The sequence below is a fragment of the Mixophyes fleayi genome, chromosome 2, assembly GCF_038048845.1.
Source record: "Mixophyes fleayi isolate aMixFle1 chromosome 2, aMixFle1.hap1, whole genome shotgun sequence".
Classification (NCBI taxonomy): domain Eukaryota; kingdom Metazoa; phylum Chordata; class Amphibia; order Anura; family Limnodynastidae; genus Mixophyes; species Mixophyes fleayi.
In genome coordinates, this window is record NC_134403.1 from 84,420,454 (window position 1) to 84,436,975 (window position 16,522).

Sequence of the window (16,522 nt, forward strand, 5' to 3'; positions counted from 1 at the left end):
TACAGTATAATTTACCTAATCTTGGTAGTAAGCAAGGATAGTGGTGTATACGGGTTGTATACAGGGTGAGCATTGTGTTTGTGAATGTTATCTGTAGTTCTGTTATAGGAGACAACTTGGGCCTGATTCATCAAGGCAAGCATTCTGAGTGCAACCCGGATTTGGTATCATACGTATGTATTTTGGCTTTGTGTACTCTCAAATTGATCAAGGCACAGATCTCAAAATACGTGTGCTGTTGAAATCGGGGACAGGTCTGCTGTGCTCTACTACACAAGATGCTGCAGAATACGTCCAATACTTATGTGAATTATAAATTCGTCAAAGAACGAAAAGAAAGGTTATTGAAGAAATGTCATATGTTAATAATAATAATAATGGCATCAATGATAAAATGCACGAGTGCTCCATTTTCCTCCAAAAATACACTGGAAGCTTAACTGGCTTCTGACACATATGGACCCTAGTTATGTGTGAGTATGCTTGTGTGGTAGATCATTTATACTGAAAGTTCCAAAGGGCCAGGGACTGATGTGGATTATTAAATCTTCCTATGTACAGTGTTGCATGATATGGTGGTGCTATATAAGTAAGCAAAATTGATAATAAATAGAAGTTTGCATTTGGCTATTTAGCATTATATAGTCTCATAACTTTTAATTTCTGACCAGACATGTCACGAGGTGAGGACAGGCTCGCTACTGCAAGGTTCCACTAATTAACATGACTGTTATGGACATTTCCACAGCAGGATAATGGGAATTGGACTCTGCATCTAGGGAGCGTTCTAATTCTATATATTTAGAACAAATTTCTATGTCATTATATTATGATAAATGTACTTTAATACTTATTTTTTTTCATTATACAGTGATAAACCGTTGTCTTCAGCATGTGGTTGCCTCTGGTGGTGGTGTTGGCTCTGATCCTCCTGTACAGATGGTACAGACAGAGTCAGATACTGGGGAACCTGTTAGATAAATATGTCTTCATTACTGGATGTGACACTGGATTTGGGAACCTGCTGGCGAGGCAGCTGGACAGACGTGGAATGAGGGTTCTGGCTTCTTGTCTGACGGAGATAGGGGCTGAGAACCTGAAGAAGGAGACCTCCAGCAGACTGCAGACTGTCATCCTGGATGTTAGCGACAGTCAGAATGTGGTCTCTGCTGCTGAGTGGGTTAAACAAAATGTCAAAGATCAAGGTACAGAAGACGAAAGCAATGATATATTAATCAGTAGGGTTGAATCTCTCTTCTGCACAATTATGAATGCCTTAATTTTCAGTCACACAATTCAGTTGAAAATAGAAAAAAAAAATTATTTTCTAATGTTTATCTCTAGGTGGTTGTATACAAATACCTTTCTCAAACAGTTTTCCAGAGATCTATAATAACTTTATGTAACGTATAGTTGCCTGTTCTCCGGAATGTCCGGGAGACTCCTGGGAGTCCTCTTGGACTCCTGGGAGAGCAGGTCAACCTCCCGGTTCCTCGCTATTAATGATCGTTAAGAGGGGGGAGGAATATGACGCAAATCACACGTCTTCATGGCCACGTCCCCAGCCGTAATAAGCTAGCAATGGTGATAAATGGTTATGGGACGTGACCTAATCACACATTCCACCGAGCCCCACATGCCCGCTTGCCCCAGAGGCCAACTTGCCAAAGTTGGAAAGTATGATATAATGTTTTACCTTACCTCCAAGACAAGGCATTTTTCAAATATAATCCTTTTAAAAAAAAAAATACTTCCAGAGGTGAATTTGCATTCTGCCTCTGCAGCCTTCTTTGCCTTCCAGCTAAGTTCACTGCCATCCATCTCTAACCCCCTGCTTTATTTTAGCTTTGGCTGCCCACTTTCCAGTCCAAATGATGTCAATGAGGGCTGATCAACCATAAAAATTTGACATTTACACACATTTATATGAAGTAGGATGTTGCTATATCAAGCATGAGATAGAAAACGAAGCACATGCATAACAATAACTACTGTACAATGACTAAAGGTGATACTTTCATTAGGTGTCTTTGCAGAAAATCACTGCAAGGTTTTAAGGCAGAAAAAAATGGCCTCAAACGGGCTGATTCTCTCTCTGAGCATCAAGTGAAAGGATCAGTATTCAATTTGATGGCTGGTCAAATTGGAGAGATCACTCAGTAATCAGGCTGGGTGTACGTGTTAGCACTGCTACTTCATACACAAGCAGGTGGCGGTCATTAACTTACTGGATATAATGGTGGATTAGATACGGGGCAGGCTAGGCTGGGGCGCAGAGTGGCATCTGTATCATGTGCCCAGGGGCAGATTGGGAACTTGAAGTGGTCCTGGAAAAAAATCTTGAAGTGGCCTCAAGTGGGTTGGACCAAATCAACTGTAGGTGGGGCCAACACAAAAGTAGGCGGAATTTAGAACTACTGGAATTTGGCTGTAGTAACATTTAGGAAAACCTAAATGTTATGACGTAAAACACAGTGGGTCATTTCTAAAGCAATGCAGGGCAAAAGCTGCCAGGCATTTGTTATAAAAATATATGAATGTTTTAGCATTCTCTGCGACTGGTTTATGCGTGTGTGCTCCAAATGGTTTAGTTGCCTACTAATATATCCTTCCAATAGTCCCTTCAGAGAAACATATTTGACTTTGTTTAACCATTATGAAACATGTTGGCACAATCGTATTTTATCAGTCTGCCAGAGTTGCATATGGGCACCTCACCAGACTGTTGCATCTTTCCCTGACATCATGAGATGCAAACTACCACTCAAAAGGCGCTATCACCACAAAGGTGAAATGCTTCCAACATCTGCAAAAAACACTTCCTTTACAATAATTGTGTATGAGCCATAAATATGGCCAGTGATTAGTAGTGGTTTTAAATAATAACCATGCAGGGAGGGTTGGCAATGGGATCAGTACAGTGGGGGCTGACAATGGCATAAGTGAAGGGGAGAGCTATTCCAAGGGTTTGCTGGTGGTATAGTAAGTGCAAAGGAGGCAAGATTAATGATGATATTGTCAGTCTAATGGGGGCTGGCCATATGTTCAACAAACTGATTTTAAAAATGGAACCCCAGTGCACAGTAGACAAATACACAGGCAAAACTGTGTGCACTGTTAGTTGCACGCAGCTTTGCTCTGTACTGCTCTTCACGAACAGTACAGTGTGAAGTGGGACATACCTCTCAACTGTCCTTGTAGTGAGACCAACTCCTGACTAAGCGAGACAGTCACTCAAATTCTGGAATGTTCACTAGATTCAAGACAGTTGGCAGACTGTCCTGCTCTCTCCTACCTCTCGTCACTTTCAACATCTGTGGCTGCTGGTGTCTTTAGTTGCTGCCTGTCTGCATCCTGGAATGACGGGGGCCCTATTTTGGGGAAAAAATTTGTATATGAAATTCAGAAAACTCCAACCAGCCCCGGCATTATATCAACACCACTTATGTTTAATTATTAGGCCTCCCTGCAGCCCCAAAATTAATATAGTATTCACATTTAATAAATAAATCTATAAATTTACTTTTCATAAATATGACAATTTCCCACAACCATCCTCGGCATTAAATAATTGTAATAAATGTCCCTCCTTCCCAAAACATCCCCACATGCAATTAATAGTTCCAAACCACCCCAGCATTATATTAAAAGTCTTGTCACCTCACCTTAAATGAATAGCGCCCACTATTAAATAATTAGCTCTGACCCATAGTCCACCATTAAATTAATAGCCTACCTCCCACACCAATTACAGTAGAGACCCCCACCCCAGTAATAAATTAATAGCATTTATATTTAATAAATATACCTAATCCCTGCAACCATCACTGCCATTAAATAATTCATATTTAATTAAATATAATTCTCCCCAAACCTCCCCATATTCAATTAAGTCCCCATACCACCCAAGGATTAAGTTAAGTCACATTGCACCATCTTAAATTAATAACTCCACTATTAAATTAAATATCCCACCACCACCACCCCACAAATAATAGCACTCATTAATTAATTAGCACCCACCTACACTCAAACATTAGATGAATAACCTACCTCGCATCCACATTATATTAGGACCCCCCCACACTCGCTTGCCTCAAACATTATAGTAGTATAGGAGTTCTCCATCCTTCCCTCACATAGTATAGTGGTATAGCAGCCCTCCGTCTCTCATTGTATAGTAGTATAGGAGCTCCCCATCCTTCCCTCACATAGTATAGTGGTATAGCAGCCCTCCTTCTCTCATTGTATAGTAGCATAGCAGCCCTCTCCCATCCCTGCACACAGTATAGTAAAATAGATTAGCAACCCCCTTCCCCTCACACTTACCTTTTTTAAGCCATGCTGCACTGGAGTCTCTCCCTCTCTCCAACGCACGCACAGCACAAATAGGACGAGCGCCACATGAGAGGTGCTGTTCCATGTGACATTCTGCTTCTATGGGGCCTAGAGGAGGCTAAACATGGGGGGGGGCGACCGATCCACAGGCACCACTACCGTGTCCTCGTCTGAAGCAGCCTCATTTGTCACCGACCTACAGGGAAAATTCCCAGTAAGGCCTATTATAAGGCAATATCCTACTGAGTAATGCATGTTTATAGGCTCATGTCAGTGGTGTGTGATATGTGTTCACCCATTCAAGGTCATTTCTGTCCACTCACCTTAGTCAAGCTTACTTTGCTAAAGTAGTTGCACCCAATTTCTCACGGTAAAGCAGTATGTTAGATTTTATATACACAATACATTTAATATTAAATTAGGACATACTACAAATGTTAATATACTACAATATTAATCATTGAGCATTCAACTTCAGTAGCAACTGTAAATCACTTGTGTTCATAAAAATTTCACTTTCTGGTCTACTGTATTGATTATATGCAGCATTTTATTTACTTCCAAATGTGATTTGTAGCACAACTCATTAAACTTGCATTCTTTAAAGGGTTATGGGGACTAGTGAATAATGCCGGCATCGGAATACCTACAGCTCCCAACGGGTGGCTGATCAAAGAAGATTTTGTCAAGGTGCTGAATGTGAATTTACTGGGGATGATTGATGTGACACTCAGTTTGCTACCCCTTATTAGAAGAGCCAGAGGACGGATTATTAACATATCCAGTGTGATGGGAAGACTAGCATTCGTAGGAGGAGGGTACACCATTTCCAGATATGGAGTAGAGGCATTCTCAGACTCCCTAAGGTAATCGTTTGTACAATCTTGAATATTCTAATTAGATTTTCACTATTACAAAGTAGATAGAAATGGCAGGTATATAAACGTGTCTTCAGGCATTCTCAGACTCCCTAAGGTAATCGTTTGTACAATCTTGAATATTCTAATTAGATTTTCACTATTACAAAGTAGATAGAAATGGCAGGTATATAAACGTGTCTTCAGAGGATCTTCAGAACTGTAGCATTTAGTGAGACTCATTCTACTAACCACATAAAACACACACACTACAAAAATCTTGAAATCTGACTTCTCCAGAGAGAGAGTCGCATCCTTTTTTATATTGGTCTTGCAGATGCAGACTACACTGTAGCAGCTCAAAGTGGCACTCCAGCCAATAGGCTTATCCATTAAAACGCTCACAATTGTTTAATATCTGTTCAGGACCACATATTACTTTAAATTGTATATTACATATAGCAATCCTGCCACTATCGGCGTGATCATACACACAGCAAACCTTATTCTTCAAATATTTTGGAATTAACAAGGTACAGGAGAGAAGCATACCTCAAAAGGTAGTGAAATAGAACACAAGGATATGCACTGAATCTGAAGGGAAGTAGATTCAGAGTTAAAGTTCACAGAAAGGGTAGTAGGTAAGTGTAATAGCCTCCTATCAGATGCGGTAGAGGCTAATACAGTAGAGCAATTTAAACAAGCTTAAGGATATCCTTATGTCTATCCCACAAAGAAAGAAGGATCAAATAGGGTTTGAACTTACTATAGGTTAAAAATATGCACACTAGATAGGCCAACTGGTTCTGGTCTGCCGTCAAATTCAATGTGTCTGTTTCTAACATCTCCTCATGTTTGTTGCAATATTAAAGTATTAAGTCCCTTGACCCAAGCTCTCTTTTGAACCTATTTTTAAAACTCCACTCTGAAACAGCAGTATAATGTTGATATATTCTCAAATTAATCAAATGTATTTAATTTTTTTTAATAGTAAAGAAAAAAATATTTAGCTAGTGCATAAAAAAATTATCTATTCCGACTAGTTAAAATTATACATGCAAAAATTGACCCACTGCCATAAATCCACCTATAATAATCCACAAGTGAATATATAATCTGTTTTTAATATTATGATGTCAAAAGTCATGGCATTACAGTACTTGTTTAAGCAGTAATATGAAAACTGTTAACCTTGACAGAAATGCTAAGCACTAATCATATGAGGAAGTACTATATTTTAATCACCCAAAGCACTAGGAAGTATATGTATGTGTGTATATATATATATATATATATAATTGCCACAACATTAAAACCACTGACAAGTGAAGTGAGTAACATTGATTATCTTGTTAAAATGGCATCTGTCAAAGGATGGGATATATTAGCCAGCAAGTCAGTTTTTGAAGTTGATGTGCTGGAAGCAGGAAAATCAGGCAAGTATAAGGATCTGAGCAACATTTACAAGGGTCAAATTGTGATAGCTAGATGAATGACTGACTGGTTCAGACTAGGTCCCTCCCCCTCCTATCCTAGCTGGGGCTTGCTGCCAGCGGCTGCACACTATGTGCAGGTCCGTTCAGCAGAGACAGGCACGGAGAGTGTGCTGTCTGGCTGCTCTGATTGTGTTTAAAACACAATCAGAACGGCCGGGCAGCACACTCTCCCTGCCTGTCTCTGCTGAATGGACCTGCACATAGTGTGCAGCCTTAACAATCAAAAAGGGGGCAGGGACTAAATCACCCACTGTACAATACAATTCTAGATCCACCCCTGACCAGGTCCAATGGCAAGTCTTATGGGCTGTTCCCGGTATGCAGTGGTTATTAACTGCAAAAAGTGGTCCAAGGAAGAACAACCAGTGAAGCCGTGACGGGGTCATGGGTGCCCACGGCTCATTGATGCATGTAGGGAGAGAAGGCTAGCCCTAATGTCTAATCTCTCAGACAAGCTACTCTATCACAAATTGCTGAACAAGTTAAATCTGGCTATGAGAGAGAGAGGTTAGAACACACAGTGCATTGCAGCTTGCTGCTTATGGGGTTTCGTAGCCACAGACTTGGCAGAGTGCCCATGTTGACCCGTGTTCACCATCAAAACCGCCTAAAAAGGGCATGTGAGCACCAGAACTGGACCATGAAGCATAGGAAGAAGGTGGCCTGATCTGATGAATCACTTTTTCTTTTACATCATGTGGATGCATGTGTCATTTACCTAGAGAATAGATGGCAACAGGATGCACTTTTGGAAGAAGGCATGCCGGTGGAGGCAGCGTGATGCTCTGGGCAATGTTCTGCTGCGAAACCTTGGGTCCTGGCATTCATGCTACTTTGACACGTACCACCTACCTAAACAGTGGTGCAGACCAAGTACACAACTTCATGACAAAAATATTCACTGATGGCAGTGGCCTCTTTCAGCAGGATAATGCACCCTACCACACTGTAAAAATTGTTTAAGAATGGTTTGAGGAACATGACAGGTCAAAGTATTGAATTGGCCTCCAAATTCCCCAGATCTCAATCCGATCGAACATCTGTGGAATGTGCTGTAAAAACAAGTCTGAGCCATGGAGGCCCCACCTCAACTTACAGGACTTAAATGATTTGCTGCTAACATCTTGTGTCGGATACCACAGGACACCTTGAGCGATCTTGTGGAGTCTATGCCTCAACAGGTCAAAGCTCTATGGGCAACACAAGGTTTGCACAGTATTAGACAGGTGTTATTAATGGTGTGTGTATGTATATTTTTTTATTTTACTTACATGGACCCATTTTATTCCTGTCTCCAGACGTGAACTTCAACCATTTGGTGTCAAAGTCTGCATCATTGAACCGAGCTCCTATAAAACCCCAGCTACAGATATTGAGACCACACTACAAAGCCTCCATGATATCTGGAGCGAAGTCCCACAGTGGAATAAAGACAGTTATGGCCAACAGTATTTCCAAGACTGTGAGTAATTTTTTCTTGTAAGAATAGTCTAAAAAGATCATAGCCAGGGATGGAAATACTCTGTTTATGTGACATTGGTGGTGTGTGTGTGTGTGTGTGTGTGTGTGTGTGTGTGTGTGTGTGGTATACTTACCTACTTTTCTGGAATGTCTGGGAGATTCCTGAATTTTGAATTCTCTTGGGTTCCATGAAGAGTAAGCTATCCTTCTAGATCCTGCATCACTGTCTTAGGAAGTGAATGGGCTTGATCACGTGATTCAATGTGACATCATATTCGCTCCACTGTGTGCAATTTATGCAAATCAAGTAATTGCACAGTGCAGTGCAGGGCCATGAAGACACAGATCATGTTCCTAGACCCCCTGTACTTGTCTCTGGAGGGGAGGTTGAAAAAGTAGTCGGGTATGGTGCAAGGGGAATGGAGTTAAACAGTGTAAACTCTTTTACATGTATATTTCTTGATTTGACCAGGACAACAGATTCAGTTTCTATAAAATTAGGTATTTTATTTCAGCTGTTTGCATTGTGTATATTGGCTGTTCTTTGTTAATTACAAGGATGTAATAAGAAGGCATAGGTGGCCTGTGTTGGTGTGTACAAGTGTGGTTTAGTTATGTGTGAGTGTCTGTATAAAAAAAGTGTGTGTCATTATCAACAGTTGTGTACTACAAGTAAGGTTACAAGCACAAAATAGGTTATAAAACTGAATTGACAAAGGGCAAGCTTCTTCATGTAGTCTCTTCTAAATTGATGTTCCCTCCTTCAAGATAGTACTTGTTGTGAAATGTTCCCAAATTATCTTTGAGTAAGAGGCTATAAAAAAAAATGTGCAAATCAGGGATAGTGCAAGATGTATGGGAGTTCCACTGGTGTCTTAGAGGATTGCCAAGATCTTATATTTCTCTTTGGTAACAACAATGAGGCTTAATTAATATAACCGTCTCTGAATGCTTATACTAGAGACAAAACACAGTACTCACTAAAGGAGTACTGATGAGCACAACTGTTCCAAAAGAGTGAAAAAAAAAAAAATCCATAAAATTTGGTCCCATAGTGGGACTATATATATACCATACTCAGATACATTTGTTTGCTTAAGTGTTGCAATGCACAAAATGAGTTTGATGCAGAGTTCAATTTAACTTTGGCATAATTTATGGCCCAAAAATTTGCCCACAAAGATAGTTTACTTAAGTCCATATGCTGAGTCGCACACATCTCAAGATGGGTCCAGCACTGCATGTGTGGCATATGCACTAGGTTTATGACAGGCGTGCGTACACCGACATACACTGTTTTTTTTTTTTTTTTTATTTACACACAGAATTCTAAAATATATGTATAAGCCCTGAAGAAAGCACCCAGTAGACTCAGAGGTGAAATTACAATCGGCCAATCAGAAGTGGCTAGCTAGTGCTGGTGATCGTCTTCATTATCAGCATGTATTTCCTCCATCTTCTAGGCTAGTACAAAAAATGTGGCTGTACAGGTGTATATAGATTTCTGTTTAGGTCTGCATGGATTCACAATTCAGTGAACACATCCATGCTGTACTCTCCCTACATTAGAATGCCCTTTCCTGCCCCTGTCCTGCCTCTCCAGGCCCAGAATTGCACAATTCTGCATAGGTGCATATTAGAGATGGGCGGGCTCGGTTCCCCGAGATCCGAATCCATCCGAATTTAGCCTATCCGAGTACCGAGCCGAGCACGCTCGGTACTCTCCCGCCCATTCGGAATCGAAATCGAGGCAAAACGTCATTGTGACATATTTGTATTTCTGAGCAATCCATCGCCATTTGACAGAGGCAGACAGCGGGGTTAGGTCACAGGCTATATCAGCGCAGGGACAGAGCAATAATTGGACATATTATTGTTTCTATTCTATACAATTCTAATCTTTATCCTCCTCTTACTGCTGTAACAATTGGTATTGAGGAGGTTTTTTTTCAACTTCTGGCACTCCAAGTGCTTTTGGGGTGTCCCTTATTCCCCATTCATTTGCAGTAATTTTTCTGGCTGTCAAAAGTCATATTTGTCAGCAGTATCTATCTAATACAATTTTGGCACTACAAGTGTTTTGGCCTCATTAAAATGGATTCAAAGCAATCCACATATGAGCAGAATCAGCAACCCGGTTCTGTCACCAGTCCTGATGGTAGTGTTCCCAGTACGTCATCTGGGAAAGGCGATGTCAAAGTACATAGTCTTTTTAAATCAGGGAAAAAAAACACACACCGAAAAAACATTTACAGTGTTGAAGCGAAAAAGTGTAACTGAGGAAAAGTTAACTGCCGATTTAAAAAAAAAAAATTGCCAACATGCCATTCTACACACGCAGTGGCAACGAAAGAGTGAGGCCTTCACCTTTCTCTATTAGTGGCAGATCTAAAAATGTTCCAGAGCCTTCTTCTTGTACGGTCACTCGTGACCAAGCAAGACCAAGTAATTTGGAGTCTAAAAGTGGTGCACAACTACTGTTATGCGTCAAAGCCGAGCTGCAAGAAAACTGTAAGGCATTAGAGGATAATGTATGCTCTGAATCAGAAATGACAACAATCCCTGTGGAGAGTCCATCCAACAGTGGTATGTCTAATCGTGAGCATTCTGTTAGTGACTGTGTACCCATAAAGAAGGGTCCTTTCAGCAGTTCTGCTGATGTGTGCCTTAACAGCCCGAGTGTAGCCGGTGATACCCCAATTGAGGATGCCACTTTGGAATTAGAAGAGGATGAGGGGGAGATTTGTGTAGGCGACGAGGGCACTAATGATGATGATGATGATGATGTTGATGATTATGATGCAGACAGATACCAAATTGCCTTTTTCAATTTCTATTTATATTCTAGACTCTGACGGCTGAATAGTTTCCATTTTACTCCAAGTGGAGAGGGGGTCTGATGCAGATAGATACCAAACTGCCTTTTTCCATTAATTTTTATAATCTAATTCTACAGTCTATGCAGGCTGCTTTTTTTCTATTCAACTACAAGTGGAGGGGGGGGGGGGCCTAGAGAGACAGAAACCAAACTGCTTTTGTCCATTTCTTTATATATTTAACTGTAAGTGTAGGGTGTAATATACACCCACAGACGATGGCTGCATTGCCAATAGGCTAAGATGAAGAGGAAGACAATCAGGTTTGTGTGCAGAATTAAGGACGGCCTACCAGGGATTAAACTGTTTTCTTCCTAATTTATTAGCTTTAGAATTACCTTACTTATCCAAGAAACAGATGGAGCACTAAATTTGGTTATTTTATACCCAAAAACATTGATTATTAAACAAAATAGCAAAACAAAACCAAAACACGCAAGGGCGGTTTGGCAAAACCAAAACACAACGGTAATCCAGATCCAAAACCAAAACACGGGGGTCAGTGAGCATCTCTAGTGCATATGCATGCATCTACTTTCTAGGCATGCGCAGATTGTTTTCCTATAAGTAATTCGAACTGGTGTATGTCGCACTCTCCATCAGCCACTGTTTTTGCTAGCTTTTTCATTTTTTATTGCTGTTTATTTTAAATTTGGGAAATATTGTGTATTAGGAAAAGCAATGAATGCAACAATTCAGAAAACCTTTTGTTTGTCTCATACTGTTTTGGTATTGTACAGTGTTTAACATTTACAATAAATTCAAGAATTACATTTTAGGTGGATGTACTTTTACATTTCCGTTTGACATGTTCTTGGCTACTTGCTAAAGATTTGTACAATTGTTATTTACATTTTTTACTACTTTTTTTTTTGTGTCCCTTTTCCTTTCAGATTGCAGATTCATCCACTATAAACTGTCTAGATGCAATCCTCACATAACCCAGGTAACAGACTGCATGGAGCATGCCCTGACTGCTGTACACCCATGGACGCGCTATTCTGCAGGCTGGATTACCAAGCTCTTCTACCTCCCAGTATCATACCTTCCTACTTTCATGTCTGACTACCTGCTGATTCATCCTTTGGCAAAGCCACCTAGTTCTAACCCTTCGAGCATCAGTCAATGACTCACCACAATGCACAATATTTGGTGGTGCAACATTCAAATAACACACTTCTCTTTTGGTTTGAAACAATATTTATTGTGCTTATTTACTGAAATGTGTCTTATTTCAAAGAAAATTTCAGTCAGGGAAAGAAGCACTTATTAGGGTTAATTTAGCCTGCTAACAGGATCCTCTCGAACAGTCTCCTCTCCCCACAGTATATGTATTAATATTGTTAATAATATTCTATATTTATAAGATACCACAAAGGGTCTGGAGCACCATAAAAAGGTGAGGGAGAGCAAAGCACATTATATTAAATTATTAACAAGCAGTATGCACAGTACATACAGTGTACAGCATATGAACAGTTACTTAATAGGACAGAGCAAACAACCAATTACATGATGACCAGGATGAGTAGCAAAGGAAGAAAAATATGACTAAAAAGGGCTCTCTTGAGAGCTTACATTCTAGATGGGAGGGGCAGACAAGAGGATGATACTGTGTGTGGGCACTAGGGGATGAGTTAGGAGAAAGACTGGTAGGCTCTGATGAAACAAATAGTTTTTAGGGTGCACTTAAAGCCTTGGAGACTAGTGGAATGTCCGACTGGGAGTGTGCAAGTGAGTTCCAAAGGAGGGGAGACGCACGGAAGAAGTCTTATATCGTATATGTAAGTGATAAATCAGCAGATGACAGTATCACAGAGGCTGATTGAGTGGATGGTTTGTTGGAGAAGGTGGTGTTGAACGCCAAAGAAAGGTCCAGAAGTACGACCAAGGAGAAATTGCTTTTAGAAGAGCCAGTTTCTGAGCAGTGGAGTAGATTGAAGCAGGTCAAAGTTTGAGGATGGGTAGACAAGGGTGTGCTTGAAGGACTTGGAAAAGGAATGACAGCTTGAAGAGGTGGGCAAGGTGGAAGCAATCAGCAGGAAAGAGGGAGTGGAAGAGGTAAGAATGGATGGGGTCAAAGGAGATGAGGGTTGCAAAATAAAGTACAGAGAGGGATGGGGGGGTAGAGTGGTAGAAGGAGTTGAAGGTGGCAAGGAGTCGATGGGGGTTGGAGGACTGTGAGGAAATGAGTCATTTATAATATTTGCACCTGTTTCTCCAACTGGCCATAAATGCACACATAGGGCCTGATTCATTAATAAATGCAAAATGAATGTAATGTGCATTTTTTTAAAAAAACAAAAGGGCCATTCTGCTCTATCAGACAGTACTCTGAAGGTTATGTCCAATACATATGTGGCATATCAAGTCACAAAAGAACGCACAGAAGGGAATAGTAATAAATAAGAATAGGCTAAAAATGCACGGTACAAATTTTTAATACCTTTTCTACATTAATAGGACACATTTAGTTTATTAATCAAAAGCAGAACTTCATTTATTCTCTGTTTACCTGCCTTTCATTCTACCTCTGACCTGCGCCTTGTCTCGTCTCTGATAACCACCCCGCACTCCCGCCTACGAGACTTCTCTCGAGCAGAACCCCCCTGGGATGCATGCTTTTATCAGACCCAGACAAATCCAGGGTGCCAGACAATGCACTAAACAGAGCCAATCACACGAAGAAGCAAGTTCATCACTGAGCTTCGATTCAGCCCCAATTCCCAAAAAATTATACTATAGTTAGGTACCTTTGACGTAAAGTGCAGATTACAAACCCTCTGTGCAGAACTGATGACACAGCAGCAAAGTGGAAGGTAATGCATGTACACGTCTATTTAGACATCCATGTTTACATTACTTCTGCAAACAACGTTGTTCTTCGTTAATAAAACTGTTGTATTTATACCAATTCAAAAAATTAAAAAGAATCCTCCACCATTCTTTGGATGTTGATAGTTGATAATAGGATCAGGTGGAGTTAAAGCAGAGATGTCATTAATTTTGGTCAATACTTTTACAGTAGACGAGACCAGGGGGTAAATGTATCAATCTTCGGTTTTGTCAACTGGCGGGAGTTCGGCGAGATGACAGCTTAAATTTAAAGCAGCGCCGCTTTAAATTTAAGCTGTCATCTCGCCGAACTCCCGCGAGTTGACAAAACCGAAGATTGATATATTTACCCCCAGATGTCAAAATGTTGTGCTGAGTCATCTGCATCATCAATGGATGTCTAAGCTTCTTGCTAAGCACACAACCGTATATAGCACATGTAGGTAACATTGACGCACATGTAGGCAACATTGGCACACAGCGGTAGATGAAATTAAATGTGGTGCAAGATGGAATTGGCCTTGGGCCCTCCCGCCCAACCTTATGTTGGATCTTAAAGAGGACATGCACACTTTAACAAACCAAGCACTTCAACGACAAGGAGTGCCAAATACTTGATAGCTTATTTGTACACTGAAATTTAAAGTTGATATTTGTGTGCTACATGTAAAAACAGTCAGTATTTAACTTATGTGCAGAACAGAAAACTAATTTTTACCCCTTGCATTGTAACATGGTTTTGTCCAGGAGACTTAAATAAGAAACTTCTTAATTTAAGTTCCTTAATGAATCAGGCCCATAGCTGTTAAACCTAGGATCAAGCACAGTCGCCAAAATGTAGTGATCTAATTTCAAGATTTTGATAACTCTTGGATTCTGGCGAAGTGAATTAAGTATTTGATCTACAAGTCCGACATACTTAGCGTAATTGCTTTATTTAATCTCCTCCTTCAGTTTCTCAAGCTGCTTTTCCAAAAAACTAATTAAGGTAATCACTTGACCCAAGCTAGCAGTGTCTGAACTCACTTCACAGGTGACTGCTTCGAATGGTTTCAGCACCTTGCACAACATGGAAAGTATTCTCCACGGCACTTGAGTAAAATACATCCCCCCCTTTCCCTATGTCATGGCTTGTGGAGTAAGCGTGGTTGACTTTTCGCTGTTTCTCCAACCGCAGAAGCATATACAGGGTGGAATTCCACCTTGTCCCCACCTCTTGCTTCAGTTGGTGACAGAACAAATTAAATTGCTCTTGTAGCTGCTGCAATCTCCTACATGCTGTTGCTGAATAAAGAAAATGTCCACATATTTTACGGCCCACAGACAGCATCTCCTGCATGTCCCTGTCATTTTTTAAAAAGCTCTGCACCACCAGTTTATTATGTGAGCAAAAGAGGGAATGGGATGGACTCGTGTGAGAACATTACAGCTGGGTGAATTCCAAGCAGGATAAGTCATGTTGCAATGACATCTCTTAGTTTTTGTCAGCTGTATGTCTCTTAGTGAAGCCGCTGATACACAGAGTAGCCTGCCTCTGAAAAATGTGATGTACATGCTGCTACTGTTCCTGCTGGTGAAGGTGAATCACCAACCCAGTGGGCTGTCGCAGTCATATAATCTTTAGTTTGCCCATTTACGCTTGTCCACATATTTGCGGTTAAGTGTAAAGTGGGTAGAATGGAATTTTGTAGCCCAGTAATTACATTTTTACGAACCTTCTGGTAAAGGTGAGGAATAGCTTTCTAGTAAAATGGTGTTGTGATGAAATTTGGTACCCGGGACACAAGCCCTCAAGTAACTGTCTAAAACCAGCTGCATTAATAGAGGATAGTGGATGCAGATCTAATACTAGCATAGTCGCCATGGCGTCTGATCCGGCTTTGCGACTGGGTGACAGCTTTCATACTTGCTTCCTCTTGCAAAGGATTGTTTAACAGTCAGATGTTATAAACTACTAGTAGTCGTCTTCTTGGTCTGATTCTGTCATGAAGATTCTCCCCTAGCAGCAGCAGTGGGACCAATGCTCAAGAATTCTTCTGAGGAATCCAGGATAGTGGAGGAGTCATCTAGCCTTACCAACTTGGTTGCAGGACTAACTCAGAATGCTACTGAGGATATTGATGAGGACGGTGTTGTGGGTGTAGATTGCTGGTGTCAGGATCTAGCTGAGAGAAGGGACCTAACTGATGATGGACTGCTTGTTATTTTTTTAGCCCTTCTTCTTATCACGTACAAGAACTGCTTCCACTGGTGCAGGACTTACACAAACAACATCATCCTCATCAACATCCTCATTAGCGCCGTCGTCAGCTACACATATCTCCCCCTCATCCTTTTGCAATTCCAAAGTGACATCCTCAAATTGTATACCACCGGGGACACTTGGGCTGTTCATGCACACATCTACAGAAATGATGAAAGTCCATTTGTAGTCCGAATGAAAAGGTCTTGCTTGGACATGACTGACCTTACAAGAATTGACAGTTGCGGAACTAGCATTCTGAGAAAGGCAAAGGCCTTAATCTTTCCTTGCCACTGCGTGTGCAGATTGGCATGTTGGCAATTTTATTTTTTTCTGCAGATAACTACTAGGATTACAGGTCTTTTTTTCTCGATCAAGGTAACAGGTGTTTTTTACATTTTTGTTTCCCTGACTTAA

General features: G+C 40.7%; 1 protein-coding gene across 1 annotated transcript in view; it reads left to right on the forward strand.

The window, feature by feature from the left end:
* Positions 1–13,106, forward strand: part of LOC142141206 (retinol dehydrogenase 16-like) — a 35,387-nt gene extending 22,281 nt beyond the window's left edge. Inside the window, exons 2-5 of the mRNA XM_075199425.1 lie at positions 872–1,205; positions 4,946–5,204; positions 7,990–8,153; positions 11,922–13,106. Coding sequence (XP_075055526.1) covers positions 893–1,205; positions 4,946–5,204; positions 7,990–8,153; positions 11,922–12,157 — 972 coding nt within the window. The 5' untranslated portion in view covers positions 872–892 and the 3' untranslated portion in view covers positions 12,158–13,106. The remainder of the gene's footprint in view (positions 1–871; positions 1,206–4,945; positions 5,205–7,989; positions 8,154–11,921) is intronic.
* Positions 13,107–16,522: the final 3,416 nt, after the last annotated feature.